This window comes from Caloenas nicobarica, chromosome 3 (genome assembly GCF_036013445.1).
Source record: "Caloenas nicobarica isolate bCalNic1 chromosome 3, bCalNic1.hap1, whole genome shotgun sequence".
NCBI lineage: Eukaryota > Metazoa > Chordata > Aves > Columbiformes > Columbidae > Caloenas > Caloenas nicobarica.
Window position 1 is genome coordinate 120392025 of NC_088247.1, and position 15162 is coordinate 120407186.

General features: G+C 44.3%; 1 protein-coding gene across 4 annotated transcripts in view; it reads right to left on the minus strand.

Moving 5' to 3' along the window:
• Positions 1–5432, minus strand: part of CCDC85A (coiled-coil domain containing 85A) — a 61414-nt gene extending 55982 nt beyond the window's left edge. For 3 of the 4 annotated variants that reach the window (XR_010605935.1, XM_065631342.1, XM_065631343.1), the window contains exons 1-2: positions 5126–5423; positions 1576–2491 (exon numbers count right to left, since the gene is read on the minus strand). Coding sequence is in view for 3 of the 4 variants with exons in the window: in XM_065631342.1 (XP_065487414.1) it covers positions 1576–2491; positions 5126–5344 (1135 nt within the window). In the remaining variant the exon portion in view is untranslated. Of the gene's footprint in view, positions 1–1575; positions 2492–5125 lie in introns of all 4 variants that reach the window. The other variant, XM_065631344.1, reaches the window with a different exon arrangement.
• Between the last annotated feature and the right edge of the window lie 9730 nt (positions 5433–15162).

A 15162-nucleotide genomic window follows, 5' to 3' on the forward strand; every position in this document is an offset into this window, starting at 1 on the left:
CTTGGATCACCTTTCTATCTAACCAGTGACTGGATTGCTGAACATCATGAGCATGAGTAAGAAGCCACCTTTAGGAAGTCTGGTTCCACACTTCATCCTGCTTACGGCCAGGTCAATGTTAAACAGAAAGAATCACTGAATGAACTGAATGGAGAAAGAAATACAGTATTTAATGAAAGTTTTGCAAGACTAACTTTTATAACTTATGCATTACACATCTTCACACAGCTGTCATACACTAATCTTATTAATAATTTTCAAATCATTCAAAAGAGAAGACTCTACACTTACCACTTTGGGGTTCATCAGCCCTGTCAAGCATACACATTTCACTGAAAGTAACTGGGATTGACTCCTGCAGAGCAGGTTATCTTAACTGAAGGGATCCTGGAAGTTAACCACAACTGGTAAATGGGTTGACGTGAGAGAGCAACACGAGAACTGAGGCCAGCACCCGGCACAGAGCTCACTGTCTGCCCCACCGCACAAGCAGATCCAACAAGTGGCCAGTTCCACCGACGCCAATCCAACTTCTCCCAGCTGCTCATAAAATGGAAACACATCAACTCCATCCAAGACAATTTACTATAGCAAAATCCTCACTCTCTTCAGTGCTTGACTTCAAATCTAAGTGTAAAGGCCTCAGAAATGGGTTTTCAACTATGACGCTAATTTCTTTCATGAAAATATCTCAAAGCACATGGAAGAAAAAATGGAGCAGAGTATAGAAATTCTGCTAAGTCTATAGAAAGTTATTTTTACAGCACAGTAAGATATTTGAACTTCGTTTTTAATACTTTCATTTGCTATATTTCATTCACTTCAATATTGTTGTAACTGCTTGTCTTTCAAAATAACAAAATACTTAAATTATTACTGTCTTTAAAAAAATAATTAATTTCAATCAGTGAGGATACACAGCTCTTAAAAGCTAGGCATGTTTATCAGGTATGTTTCTAAAATGCAGCAATAATAACACAAAGAAAAACTGCACCCTTAAGATCTTTTTAATTTGTTATAATTAAACTCATGCAAACTCAAAGCTTTAGGAGCCATCAGATTCATTTATGCTGAGCCCAGCTCTTCATCTGGAGTCTTTTCCAGAATTTATGGGAAAGGATATAAGAAGCCTTTCATCAATAAACAGGAAATTTTAAACTCTTTCAATCTCCAGACAGAGCAGGTTAGGAACATGGAACTGCAACTGGAGACATGCACCTCGTTGTCCTGACTCCAAGACAGGCAGGACACGAAACGTGTGTGATTCTGCCCAGGGACAAAGAGTTTCCATCTACAGCCCCAGAGCAGGATCAAGGCCAAGAGCTGCTTCTTGACACCTTCCACCAACACCCCAGACACACTTCTCCTCAACTATTTTAATCCACCCAACACCCGCTGGATGGACAAACGGGTACATTCAGACTAACTCACTTGCTAAAGGAATAATGCTGACACCAGCCTCGTTATCTTTCATTTCACATAAAACATTATTCTCTTTTCCAGAAATAGTTGCAATAGCTTTGAAACTACCTTAGTAATTTTCAAAGTGAGTTTTCACTAAAAGTATTGACCCACCATTCATTCCATTGTATATACTTCTGTGGTGAGGTGACAGGTCATCCGTTACTTGTCTCCTGAGGGTACCTTCTCTGCTGCTTCCACTGAGATGTTTGAGATGCTCTGGGCTTCCTCCATAGTGTTGTTTGAGATGCTCAGGGCTCGTACCCCTCACTTTGTGGAGATGTTCTGTACTGCCACTCAACGTGTGCTTTTGAAGATGATCTGGGCTGCCACTGCTGTGCTTTTGATGCTCAGGGCTACTACCAGGCCTCTGCTTTGGAAAGTGTTCAGGGCTACTACTCAAAATGTGCTTTGGGAGAGTTTCTGGGCTGCTGCTGCTGTGCTTTTGTTGTTCAGGTGCTTTGACGATGGTTTTGTGATGTTCCGGACTTGGTCCTTTCAGGTGATGATCAGGACTGCCAGAACTCCTGGGCTTCTGCAGGTGCTCTGGGCTGATACTCCGGTGTTTCTGATGCTCAGGACTTCCTTCACCCCGAGTCTTTTGAAGGTGTTCTGGACTAGTACTTGGGTGATGTTTATGATGGTCTGGACTGTCTGTACTTCCCGTGCTAGAAGTACTGCTCCCGTCACCGACGTCCCTGATGTAGGTACTCGCTGTGGTTAACTGGCACAGGCTGATCTGGCTGTCGATAGAGCTCCGGCTGCCCGCTCCGCCGCTTTTCTCCTCATCCAGCAACACGCACAATTCTTTCAGCTCCAGGTTTTCTTTAACCACTTCTTCTTGTCTCACTTCCAGTTCTTTCAGCTTCTGTAAGTACAAGGCCACCTCTTTGTGCATAACGCTGGCGCTGTACCTGCCCAGCCTCTGCCATTCACGGGACACCTTCTTGCCTTTCTGCCTGTCGTCATCCAGGAAACAGCAAAGGTCTCGCAGCTCTTGGTTATCCTCTTGCAGCTTCTGATTGATATCCTTCAAAAGAAAGATAATCATGAGAGATAAGCGTCTAAAAGAATTAACATTATATCATTACCACAATACAAGCCAGTGACCAGCACTGCTATAAACCCGTCACCTAAGCACTCAAACGAGGCATAAATAATTGTTCGGGTAGATCTGGCATATTATAACAGCTTCAAATAAGCAAAGCTGCTGCCCAGTAAAAAAAAAAAAAAAAAAAAAAAAAAAAAATCAATCACTGTAACGTGGAGCTAATCTTAAAAGCTTCAGAGACTAACTTCTGATACAGCATAAAAAGTTTCACGTCCTTAATTAATTTTCACGCTAAGTATCAGAATAATTTAGCTCCCAAACTGGGCACAGATCGTAAGCTCTCTCATGATGACCCCACTCCCTTGAGAAAGATGCACCTGAGAGTCACTGCTGAATAAAACTGCAAGGTACATCAGAAATCTCACTTAAATCATTAATTATTAACATTTATACTCTCTATTCCCTAAAGCACATTCACACATAAAGATGAACTTTTGGGAGATTTAAAATATTTGGGTTCTCTTTGATTTCGTTTCAGATTTGCATAAAAGAACCTTGTCAGTCATCATTTAACCAGAACTGCTTCAACCACTCTGAAATGAAATAATCTGCTTTAATAGATTTTTCACTCCTACCAAATGAAGTACATGGTTCCATGCCCTTCTCTAAGCAAGGAACAGTCTGAAGCAAAAATGTTCAAGCTATTACTATAGCAGAGTAATATACCAAAGAAAACATTTTCAATATTTCATCTTCCTAGTTTTACTAAACTGGCTCATGACTGTATTTACCCTTCTCCCATCTAAATACTCATTCCTTCTTATGGATGACATTTGAAGGAGAAATGAGCCATAATTCTTAAAAACTTAGCCTTATGGAAAGATCATTTTAGCACTGTTTCTTAAGACAAGGAAGCTTTTCTGACTCCATTGGATTTGTGTGCATGCATGCATTGGATCTTTGCCTCAAAATAACTTTGAACTTGACCAATTTCAACCCCATATTCAACAAAGGAGAAATCTCAATGATGCTACAAGGTCTCCTTAAAAATCTCTGCTGGTGTGAGATATTTAAACTGACCCCCTAGTGGAATACAAAAGTTGTGGGAGCCCACAATTCATCAGGCAGGAGGCACCATCCAGCAAAACCAGGCGCAGCTGGTCTTTGGTACTCATGGACCGGTCAGTTCACAGAGGACAAAACAGATGTCCAGACACCAACGCAGGGCTCAAAACCGCCTTCTCCCAAATTCCTTTTCAAAGTTCCAGCTGGGGCATTTGAACAAAACGCGGAAGTTAAACATCACTTGAGGAGTTGGGAACTCAGAGAGGAATTTGTCACTCCTTCCTACACATCTCGCTGTGTTTTGTTACTTATCTGGAAGTTGCATAAATCCATATGACATCACGGCACCTTTGGAGAAAGACACTACTGTTGTAATTCAACTTACATTTAAAATGTAAGCTTTATTTTTATTAAAGTACTATCACTGGTGGGTCTTTTTTACCCTCAGACACCATATATTGTCAAAAAGAGGGAGGGGACACAAACACACTCATACTTTGCAGAACAGGAAAACTTGGGAGATCGGAACAGTCTTCCCCTATGTACTATTTTATACCACGCTACTATCAAAGGCATTCTCTCAGTAATTTAGTTGTTTAAAACCATTCTACAAGTCAAGAACTCTCTTCCAATGTACTCTCACCTAACCATTCACAAGCCCACACTGCATCTCCCTGTCCCTCCAATCTCACCTCACTGAAGGGAGTTCCTAAAAATAACATCCTTTCTCAAAGCAACAAGATAAAAAACGTTTTGTAGTTACGCCTACTTTCAAATAACTTTCTAGGTCTATAATACAAGTGTACCTGCTACATCAAGGTAATTATCCTTAAATAGTCACACTACCTTCCCAGTCCTCACAACTGGGAAGGAAACATTAGGGACTATGCCTCTCATTCAACAAAAAGAGTTAAATTAAGAAGGGCTAAATCATGACAGACTTGGTCTGCCTCTCACTGTAGTCTGCAGAAGTATACAGTCGAAAATGGTTTGATCAGAAATGCATCATCGGATGTCTTTTTCAGACAATAAAGTAGGGATTGGTTCCCGAGCCCAAGGGTTTGCCATCACCTGCCATACGCTGCAGCCTGGAAACGACCAGCTCCCTCCAGCAGCCTACCAGACTGCCTGACAGATAAGTCATCTTCAAACAGTGACAGAAAACAGCACAAGCTACACAACACCTTTTGAATATCTACAGCTCCGCATATTATTCTTTCACGTGCACTTCAGACGTGATCATTTAACCTCACTAAAAGCCAATGAAGTCTAAGGCAAAAGTGACAAGACCGGAGAGTCTTCATGAACCCAAAGCATACTGGGGCAGAGCACCCAGCAGCTGTGCTCCGCAGCCTGCCGGAGAGTTGGTCATCTCTTCACCGGACACTCCATTTTTAAGCGGGATCAAACGCTATTCACTCCAGCCCACGTTCACTTTTCACGCCGTTCTCGGTAACGGCGCCTCCCAGCCCATCCACCTGATGAGATCGCTCCCGGTGGCACGGCCGGGGCAACAACTTCAGGGCTCCCACCCTGTCCCCCCGCTACCTTCAGGCCGCGGATCTCGCCGAGGTGCAGCTGCAGCCGGCGGTTCACCTCGCGGATCAGGTTGCTGTGGTCCAGCATCGCGCTCATCTTCTCGGCCTCGGCGCGGCGGAGGCTGCGGATCAGCTCCTCCTTGCTCCACTTGAGCAGCTCCTCGTCCGACACCTTGGACAAGTCCTCGGCCGGAGCCGCTCCGCAACTTTCCGCCGCCACTTTGGCCATGGTGGCGGCCCGGCAGCCCGGGGACCCCCCTCCGCCGAGGGGCACAGCCCTGCCGGGGCCGCCCCGCCGCTGCGCCGACGAGAGGGCGAGCCCGGAGCCGGCGGGCAGGTCCGGCGGGGGTGCCCCAGGGCCAGCGCTCCCGGCGGCTGGGGGGTACGAGGGAAATCACTGCAGGCAGCGGATCCTGGAAACGAGGAGGAAGAAGAGCAGGAAAGGGTGTGGAGGAAGCCGGGCCACAGGCTGGGGAGCAAACTTCCCCCAGAAGGAAAAAAAAAAAAAAATAAGACGGCCAAGACAAAAGAAGACCCAAAAGCCCGGCCCTTTCAACAGGTCAGCGGTAGCATCGTGCGCCTCGTCCCCCTGCTGCGACAGGGCTGCCCGGCCCTGGAAGCGGTGCCTCTCCCGGTAACCGAGGCTGAGGGATGCGGGCGCGCCGAGCGGGGAGGATGCGGAGTCCCGAGCCAGCGGAGCGGAGCGGAGCGGAGCGGGCCGGGCCGGGCCGGGCCGGGATGTGATGGGGTGTGCTGTGCGGCCCGGCCCCGCAGCGGCGGGAGGAGCGGAGCGGGCGGGCGCTGCCGGCGCCACTGGCGGGCGCGGGCCGGCTCGCGGCTTTTCACTGGGGCGCGCGCCACGTGCGGGCCCGCGCGGGCGGGGGGGCGGTGCCGGCCTCGCGCGGCTCGCGGGCGCCACCTGCCGCGCGCTGCCCGCGCCACCTGCCGCGCGCCCGGCCGGGGCTGCCCCGGGGGGGCCGGCCGGGGCTGCCCCGGGGGGGCCGGCCCCCAACCCCGGCCCGCGGGGCTCCGGAGAGCGGCGCTGCGGCTGGAACAGCCGTACAGACACAGCCGCCCTCTCATCTGGCTGCTCCCTCCGCTGCCGCATTACATCACCGAAAGGCAGCACCGCCTCGGCGGCCCCCTCGGCTCTGACGGCGCCGACACTCCGGCTTCCCAGAGCTGTTCTCGAACCGGATCCCGGTCCTCACTGCAACTCGAAAGCTGGAGGTCACATGCCACCAAATGAGCTCCCCCCAGGAATTAGGACCGGGATATTCATATTTCTCCTGTGAGAATATTCGGCCGCGGTGCTGTGAGCGGTTTACATTTCCCAATTCGCTTAGAGATACAAAGACTTCACATAAATGTGTCTTGCGGATGATTTGAGAATGAAACGTGATAATCCATTCATGCTGCTTACAAATAAAGATGGTACGATGTATCTCAGGGGCAGAAGAGGATGAACTGAAACTGTTAGGTGAATAACTGGTTGAATTCCCATTTTTAAATCCCCCCATTCCCCTTGAACAATCCCCTGCAGGTAGGGGAGGGGGCCTCACTCCATAGCCTCTTACTACCTCCAATGTCACAATTTTATAATTACTTAGCATTAAAGATGATTTTTGATTCTTGAGGGGAAAATATAAAGTCCTGCTCCTCGGACACAGGAGAATTCCCCACCGCCCCGCTACAACCAGTGCTTGTGCCACAAAACAAAGAGCAGAAGGCCGAGCGTGTTTGCTGAGCTGCAAACGAACCCCGACGCTCATCACTGCCAACAAGAGTTCCAGCAAAGCATGGAGCTTTGCCACCACAAAATCCCATTTCCCGATCAGCACAAAGTATTGTGTGAAAATTTTATTTTCTCGGAAAACTCGCCTATCGCTTTCTTAAATCCTCTGCAAAATTTTCCACTGTAAAGAACAAAGCTTTAGATAAAAGCATCTGACCAGCCACAGCAAAAATACAGTAAAAGGCCATGAAAAGGAGCTGTCATCTTTTATGCCCAAATATATTCCATTTTAATGCAACTAAAAACGAAGAGCTTGGGGAAAAGGCAGCAATAAATAAAGGCTTTTCTTATTCTTCTAATTCAGCAGTATACTAGTTGAAAGGTCATATGATGTTAGAATTTTTTAGAGTTCAAACTATTTCTTTCCATGAAATAAACAGTTGACTGAAAAACTACCGAAAATTTTTAATTGAAAAGCTTCAGGAAAGAAAGTCCACTTGCCTCGACTCAACGTTAACGGCATTTCACAGCTTTTGATCATGGGGTGCCACAGAAAGCACGGATCTGAGATGAGCAGCTTCAGGGAATGCCGCGTTCTCCACCAATATGAAACTCCTCCACGTTTGTGTCTTCACAGCTTTATTGTATAGACACAAATGTGAAAAGAGAATCCATAAAGTATGGCCACTAGAAATAGTTTAATAAAGTAAAACTTCAAAAGTTTGGGACAAATGTAGCTCTAATAATGGAACCAAAAACGTATCAAGTGAAACTAATCTGGAACGTTTCTGTAAGGAGAGGATCTAATTTCACATTCACTGAGGCTTGTGTAACAAGATCAAAACGCGAGTGGGAAGTGCGACATAATTATTCCCATCTCCTGGCAATTCTAAAACCTTACTTTCAGAGAGTCCACCTCATTGCTCAAAAGCCGAGCAATTCCCTATGCCCGGGCTGTTACCAGCGGCGATGGCAACAACTGCCCTGACACAAACACTTTTTCACACCATGTGCCACACGCCAGCAGCAACGAGCACCCGCACGCAGTTAAACCTCCACAGCTGACCCCGGTTTGCCAGCCCGTGTATCCTGCACGCCCCTGGCCGTGAGGATCTGCCGCCGCTGTTGCTGGCAAACCCTCCTGCAAGTCCCTGAGGGCTGGCACTCGCTTTTCAGTGCCGCTTGTATTATGGACTATCCAGGGCTTTAAGTCTCCGATTGCTGGGTGGAGTTTCTAAGCATTATTATAAGCAATAATAATTATACGATGATTTTGAAAACACTTTTGGACATTTCCAATGAGGCCCTAAAGCTGTTCAATAGTTGTCTGCCAAAAATGTGTCACAGCAAATGAGTACTTTCACAGCAGTCACTTTACACTGAGATGGCTACACTGTTTTTGTTCAGACTTTCCAAAAATACTTTTGAGAAGAGTTCAGACTTGAAAAATGTCATGCCCAAATTGGAAGTGGAAAGAGCTTTAAAAATGAAAGGTTCAAGTAATTTTAGTTATAGTCGCTTCTAGATGCGCTACCCATCCTCCATGTGTCTGCGGCTGACCCCCAGCACAGCACCACGCACACCGGCTGCGCTCTGATCGCAGCTCGGGAGCTCTGCTGGCTCATCACCCGTCCCGAGGCAGAGCTCCACACCTTCCCGTGGCGACCAAAAAAGGTGACTGCCCTTCCTCCCCTCCTCATCCCATCCTTCCTCAAGAGCCTCTATTTATCCCTGGCAGTGCCTTACCAATCTGGGCCACACTTTCCTCACTTGCCTAGTTGTCATCAGCTCTCTCCTGGTCATTCCCAGGCTAAAGTTCTCCTCACCAGGTTTGCCAGGACTTGGGCAAAGCTGCTTTTGTCTGATTTGGTCAGGTGGATCCCATCTCTTCCTGACAGTCCTTGACACTCACAGAGGGTCCTGTGGTCCCAGATCCCTGCTGTCAACACCAGCAAGCACTCCTTGCCCACAGGATCCATCCGCTGCTCCTCAAGCCCTGTCACCATTGCAGGGGCTTCATTTTCCAACCTGACAAGCACAGACCCTGGCTGCCCCTCCTTTATTCACTACAACAGTGTAACTTTGATTAATGCATTCAAATAAGAATATTTTACAATACAACACAGAAGAACTTTTCCTAACAGAGTCTCATATAGTGCTCATTGAGCGTTAGTACATATAAAAATTCATAGACTGATACTAGGCAGTCCATATAACATTTTCTTCTTCATTGCATACCCACTTCCAGCACACAAGGTATATTATTTATAATGTTATCTAGCTAAAGCTGGCCAGAAACAAAATCCTTCATTACAGACACCTTGGTATCCAAACCCTTTTTTCTTCTTGAAATTGTTTAAAAAGTTTATCTCCTTTTTTTCAAAATGAAGAATTTCTCACGAAACAAAGTTTGCCATGAACTTCCTCCTACTGCCACCTCCACATTTCTCATGACCCAGCTATCATGCAGCCCTGTGCTGAGCTGGATCGGCTTCATGAGTCAATTAAAAAAAAAAAAGAATAACCAACCACTTCAAAAGAATGCCTGGTTTTGCAGTGGAGGATTGCAGTGCTCTGGGCCTCCTCCAGAACAATCCTGGGACCCCCAGGTCATGGATCACTCACGGGAGGTGCCAGGGAAAGGTTCTGCCACTCAAACTGACTCGGAAATTGCTTTCGCAGGTCTTGGCCAATACTCCTAAACCATTAGGTAATGTCAGTGAAGTACATGTAAATGAATATGCTTTGTAACTGCTCAAGGTTAAACAAGTGGTTAGATGTCTGATCCTTAGAAACAAAATACAGAAAAGGGCACCTTTCCAACTCAGCAGAAAACATACCTGAAACAATAACTTAAAGGCATCCAAAGATGTTTGAATGAAATCGTTAATTATAACATTTTCATGGGGTTGATTTTATCGTGAAGAGCTTGGCAACTTTTCTGCACAGCTAACAGTTTGTTCTGGCTGGGATCCAACACAGAAGCATAACCAGAGCATCTGTGGGTTTGTTTTAATTGTACTCCTGGTCATGGTTTGGGTAACACCGGGCTTTGTTTCGTGTTCATCTTTGATTAGTGAGTTAATAAGGGGCCAGATGCTTCTTTCCACTATTGCTAACGAAAGGAAAGTAGATGACTATGTGGTGGGAAGCGAGAAGATGTGCGCACCCTACATCCTTTGCTTCCCACAGCCTTGCAAAAGTGGCAAATACTGGCACTGTATCTATAGGGATGAAGACCGAGATCTTCTGTCCCCCTCTAGCACCCCAACCTAACTGTAGTAAAGCATAACTTGAAGCATTTACAATATCCTTAGTAAGCACAAGGCTTGGAATGAGATTAAGGGGGGAAAAAGAAAAAAAGAAAAAAGTTTTGGCAATTCAGCAATACCATGCCAGGAAGACGGGCACCACTGTAAGGAAGGAGGAACATGAAAAATTCCTTGCCCCGATGGACACTGAATATTTCATATGAGCTTTTTTCCCCCCTCCCCTCTTCCTTTCTATGTCTTTTTTTCAAGTCTGAGCTCTGGTATCATGACTGACATTGGCACAAATCGACTGAAGTAGTGAGTTCCTTGATAACTGTACAAATAACAATACTCATAGACTTCATGTCCATTCACATAAGCCATCATACTAAATAAGCCAAAGTCCCAAGAACCGTGATCCAAACCAGCTATCTAAAGAAGTGAAGAAGGAAAGCCTCCACACTCTATTATAATTTCCCTGAATCTACAACACAAAACACTGCATTTTCAAGCTAAAAGCTTCTTTTTCAATGTCTCTTTAGTGGCATTTTTGTTACTTGTTAATAAAACCTTTTTATAAAAAAAGGAATTATTAATTTTATTTTTATAAAGCTATGTACACTCAAAGAAAACTAATCTACAACAAGATTATATGGGACAGATCTCCAATTATTTGTAACATTTAGAATCGTTTTCATTTATCCCAAAATATTTAAATCAGCCACCCACCCATTCTGGCTGCTGCATAGCTATATGAAGGCTTTTTATACCCATCGCCTTCCTTGGTAGGGCAGTATTTTCCAAAACAGGCTCTGCAGTTTCAACAGATCTCCCTGAAATTCAGTTGTTCTCTACAATAAGGTGGTTTTTTTGTGAAATCATTGGTTATTTATCCATCACTTACCCCTTTGCCAGAGGGACACTACCAGTCTGTTGCCAAAGCTGATTTCTCCGTATACCTTGCTGCTTCACAGTGACAGATTCCACAGTGGAGCTCGGTGGAAACAATTCCAGGGACTTTCAACTTATCCTGACTTCCCATTCTGAGGTGTTCGTGTCTTTACTGGGTTTACCTGTTTACAGAGAAGCAAAATGAGAGTCTTTTGAATATTTCCCCAGACTCACTTTAAATACTAGACTAGCCTAAAAATACAGAGTTAACCGCAATGTTGCACTGCCAGCCCCAACCCCTTTCTTCACCTGAGGAGTGCTTTCTTCTGTATGGCTCTTTCTGCAAGACAGAATTCCAAGACAAAAAGCCTTCAACTTTTATCTAATAAAAAGCAGCAGGAGTAACACAGCCTCTCTAGCAGATGTGGCTGTGATAACATTAATTTCCTTTATACCAGCTGCAGCTCTGATAATTCCTGTTTCCTTCTCCATATTTTTTAGAGCTGGACTTTCCCCTCCATCCCCCATTCCTTTTTTATAATAATAAAAAAAAAGCCACCAACAACACAACCTTCAGTGTTCGGGCTCCTATGAAGTGAAACATTCAGAGCTTATCTAACAGAGAGCGATACTTCCTATTGAATGCACTCCCTGTATTGCTACAACAATATAAAAACGATTGCATTTTTTTTAGAGTATATATCACACATCTATCAAACCCTCAGTCTCCAGTTCACTGGTAATTCCTCACAGCGACCTGGTGCAACACGCTAGTAACATGGACAAAGCAGCCAGAATTGGGAGCTCTTTGGGCTTATTCAAAACATTGCTTGGTTCTCATTTTGTCCAGTGAAAGCAACACAGGAGAACAGACATGTTTTGTCAATTTTTTTTTTTAATTGTTATTCACAGATTATTTTGGATGAGAAAAAATGAGAAACACTTCACGCCTAGTGAAAAAAAGTAGCAAAGGTTAAACAGAAGGATTACAAGTTTGCGATGAGAAAAGAGGAAAAGTGAACATTAAGAGACAAAGAAGAATTCTAAGGAGTGTATTACTGAGAATTGTGTCAAACATTTATAAATCCAGTAACGTAACCTGAAAAGATTATGAAGCCCATGACAGAAAAACCAAACCAGCTACCTCAAAATGCCTGGGCAGATGATCTTTATGAGAACCTTAGAACCACTACGGACACATGGAGCTGCAACAGGGAAGATGACAGAAGTATGACAGTCCTCGCAGTAAGGCCGTCTCCTTCTCTGCAGACATTCCAACCCGCCTGGACACCTTCCTGTGTAACCTCATCTGGGTGTTCCTGCTCCGGCGGGGGGGTTGCACTGGATGAGCTTTCCAGGTCCCTTCCAATCCCTGACATTCTGTGGTTCTGTGATTCTGTGAAATACTTTACTGGTTTGGGGCTGCTGAAATATGAATATACATATTAATGCATGTGATACCGCACTTGGAAGAAAGGTTTACACTAATTGGAAAGGCAGCTGACGAGGCTATTGACTGAACAGTGATCCCCACAGATCACCTTCCTCTGCGACTTTCATCTCCAGGAACACACTCTTTAGTTATTCTGCTGATTCCTCTCAGCAGGACAAATCCATTAAATATTTAATTAAGCTGTGTTCAATATATTAGGTAAGTGAACTATTCTATCTAGTGCTGGCTTAACATTACATGCTGTATCATAATGTTCTGCACAACACACTGCTGCAATGATATGCACATTATTGGAGATTTTGTTCTATTTGCTTATGAACAGTAACAGCACAAAGAAAATGAATACCCAAATCAGGATTTCTAATCTAAGTGTACTCCTTTTACCTATTATTTTTTAATAAGTTCAAGAGGAGATGCATGAACTCTAGAAACTGCTGGTGCACTAATAGGTGGGCATTGAAGTGCGGAGGTTTTTCACTTGTTTGGGTTTTTAAGCAGAGCAGAAATTAATTGATAGAGAAAATACCCATGTATGGTTTGCATAGCCCCAGGCATGCCAGACCACAGCGGAAATCTTAACCTGAATGAAACAGAGGTAAAATGGAGAGGGAGCAATTTGGAGACTCCAAGAAATAACATTCAACCTAAATGCGGCGCAAACCCTCGCTTCAGAACTGCCAGCAACATCCTGCCAAGCTCAGTCAATGCCCAGCAGTTAGGGATGACACACACCGTCACGTTTGGAATATACGGGGAGAGGAATGCAAAGAGAATCAAATTGCTGTACATTTTGTCACAGCTGACGTAGGACAATTGCCAAGGGCAAGTGTTTCTGAAGATAAACTGATAGGCTGCAGTTGAAACAATTGCTTCCGACAAGGAAATATTAGAGGTAAAAAACTCCAAAACCACACAAAACCCTCCACACACAAAAAACCCCACCAAAACCAAACAACAGAACGACAGAAAAACACCACAACAATCTTTTCACTCTCTTTGTAACATTAGATAAACTACGTGCACAAAGCAAGATCACTGCACAGGGAATTCCTGCAAATGTAGCACCACGTGAAATCAAAGAGGATCTAATCCAGAAATCTGAGTTCCTAGGCTGACAGAGCAAACATTCAAAGGTTAAATAAAAGATTTTAACTTCCTAATATCTGAAGATAGGGACAACTGGGTTCAGTCCTACAAAGTCTGAAGAACTGGGGATAAGATGCCACTGCATAAGACCCCAGAACTGACTAACAGAAAGTTGTGATTAAAAAAGGGAACATACCTCAATATTTTTTTTTTATCAGGAACTCATCACTATGGAAACAGACAGCTGTTAGATGGTTTAGAATTTGTCCCCAAACTCACCAGCTTCAATAGGTAAATTCCCATTACTTGCAAGGAGTACTGGATTGGTACCCAGCTCAGTTACTTATTGATCAGCCTTGCTCCTGACCTCTGCTTAGAAGCAGGCTGACATTTGCACAGAGACAATGTCAGATAAAAAGAAGAAGAGGGAAATAGCTCATAAAAAGTAGTTAAGAAAAAAATAAATAAATCACAGCATCTATTTTTTTCTCTCGTCAACTGGAATCCCCTTACAGTTCCAGTAATCCACGTGGTAAGTACTTCCTTACAGTGCCAAAAATGCAAAGATGTTAAGAGAATTTTGCAAGCCAGCCATGTATCAGAAAATCCCAGCTGATTTAACTTTGATAAATGTCTTTTACAACAGGAACAAATGTATTTCTTTTTTCCACTCTAATGCTTTTTTTTTTTGGTGGAATTTTTAACTGGGGGGCGTCTTATAAACACTAAAACCAAAACATTCTGAAAAAAGGCAGAACACAGAGTTTTGTTGCAAGCAGACATGGGAAGATTCGCCAGCTACCCAATTACTGCTTTGGCAATCAAGCCAGTCCTGGAACTAGAGCATCGACAACCTTCCACACATCCAGAAAGTCCCTGATCTTGTAGGGTGCAGGAGGAGGCAATTTGGATTAAAATGCGAGGAAAACCTCCCAAAGGTTTTCTTCCAAGAGGATCAGATGTTGATGTTTCCCTCAAAAGCAGTTATTTCTAAATAAATAAATAAGGCTGAACAGAAACAGTTATTTTCTATACATCCTTCTGAACCACAGGCAAGACTAAAGGACAAGGTCAGCAGGTTTCATCATTATTACAGACATGGAAAGAAAAAAGAAAAACTACAATCAGATGCTGTTAAAGATACTCTCGGTTTAAAGCTAACCGCTCTTCTTCAAAAGGTGACAGAAATGTGCTGGCCCCACAGGGAAATCGGGAATTTTCTCATCCTTGTGCTATAATCTCTTGTTTCTAGTTTTCCAGGGCCATAAATCACTGCTTGGCACTGTGACACAGCCAGAAATACCAGTACTAGGCCAGGCTGCATGTGTCCTGTCCTGGTCTTAAACAAGGAAAATCTGAGGGGAGATGGAAGCCATCACATGTACGTGTTCATGTGGGACAAATATAAACATACTTATGTATTAATCTGCATAAATAAGCTTGTTGTCTTATTTGTATGCACAGGCACTGCAGCTGCTCACTTCACTAGGAATCTGAGGACAGCATTTGGTCTGAAATCATATTCGCTAAGTTTACATCTCAATAATCCAATTAAAATGTACAAGAACTCACTAAACCTAGTGGATAACAATAGTAACAATAGTATGTAGTCATTTATAGCATTTCCTATC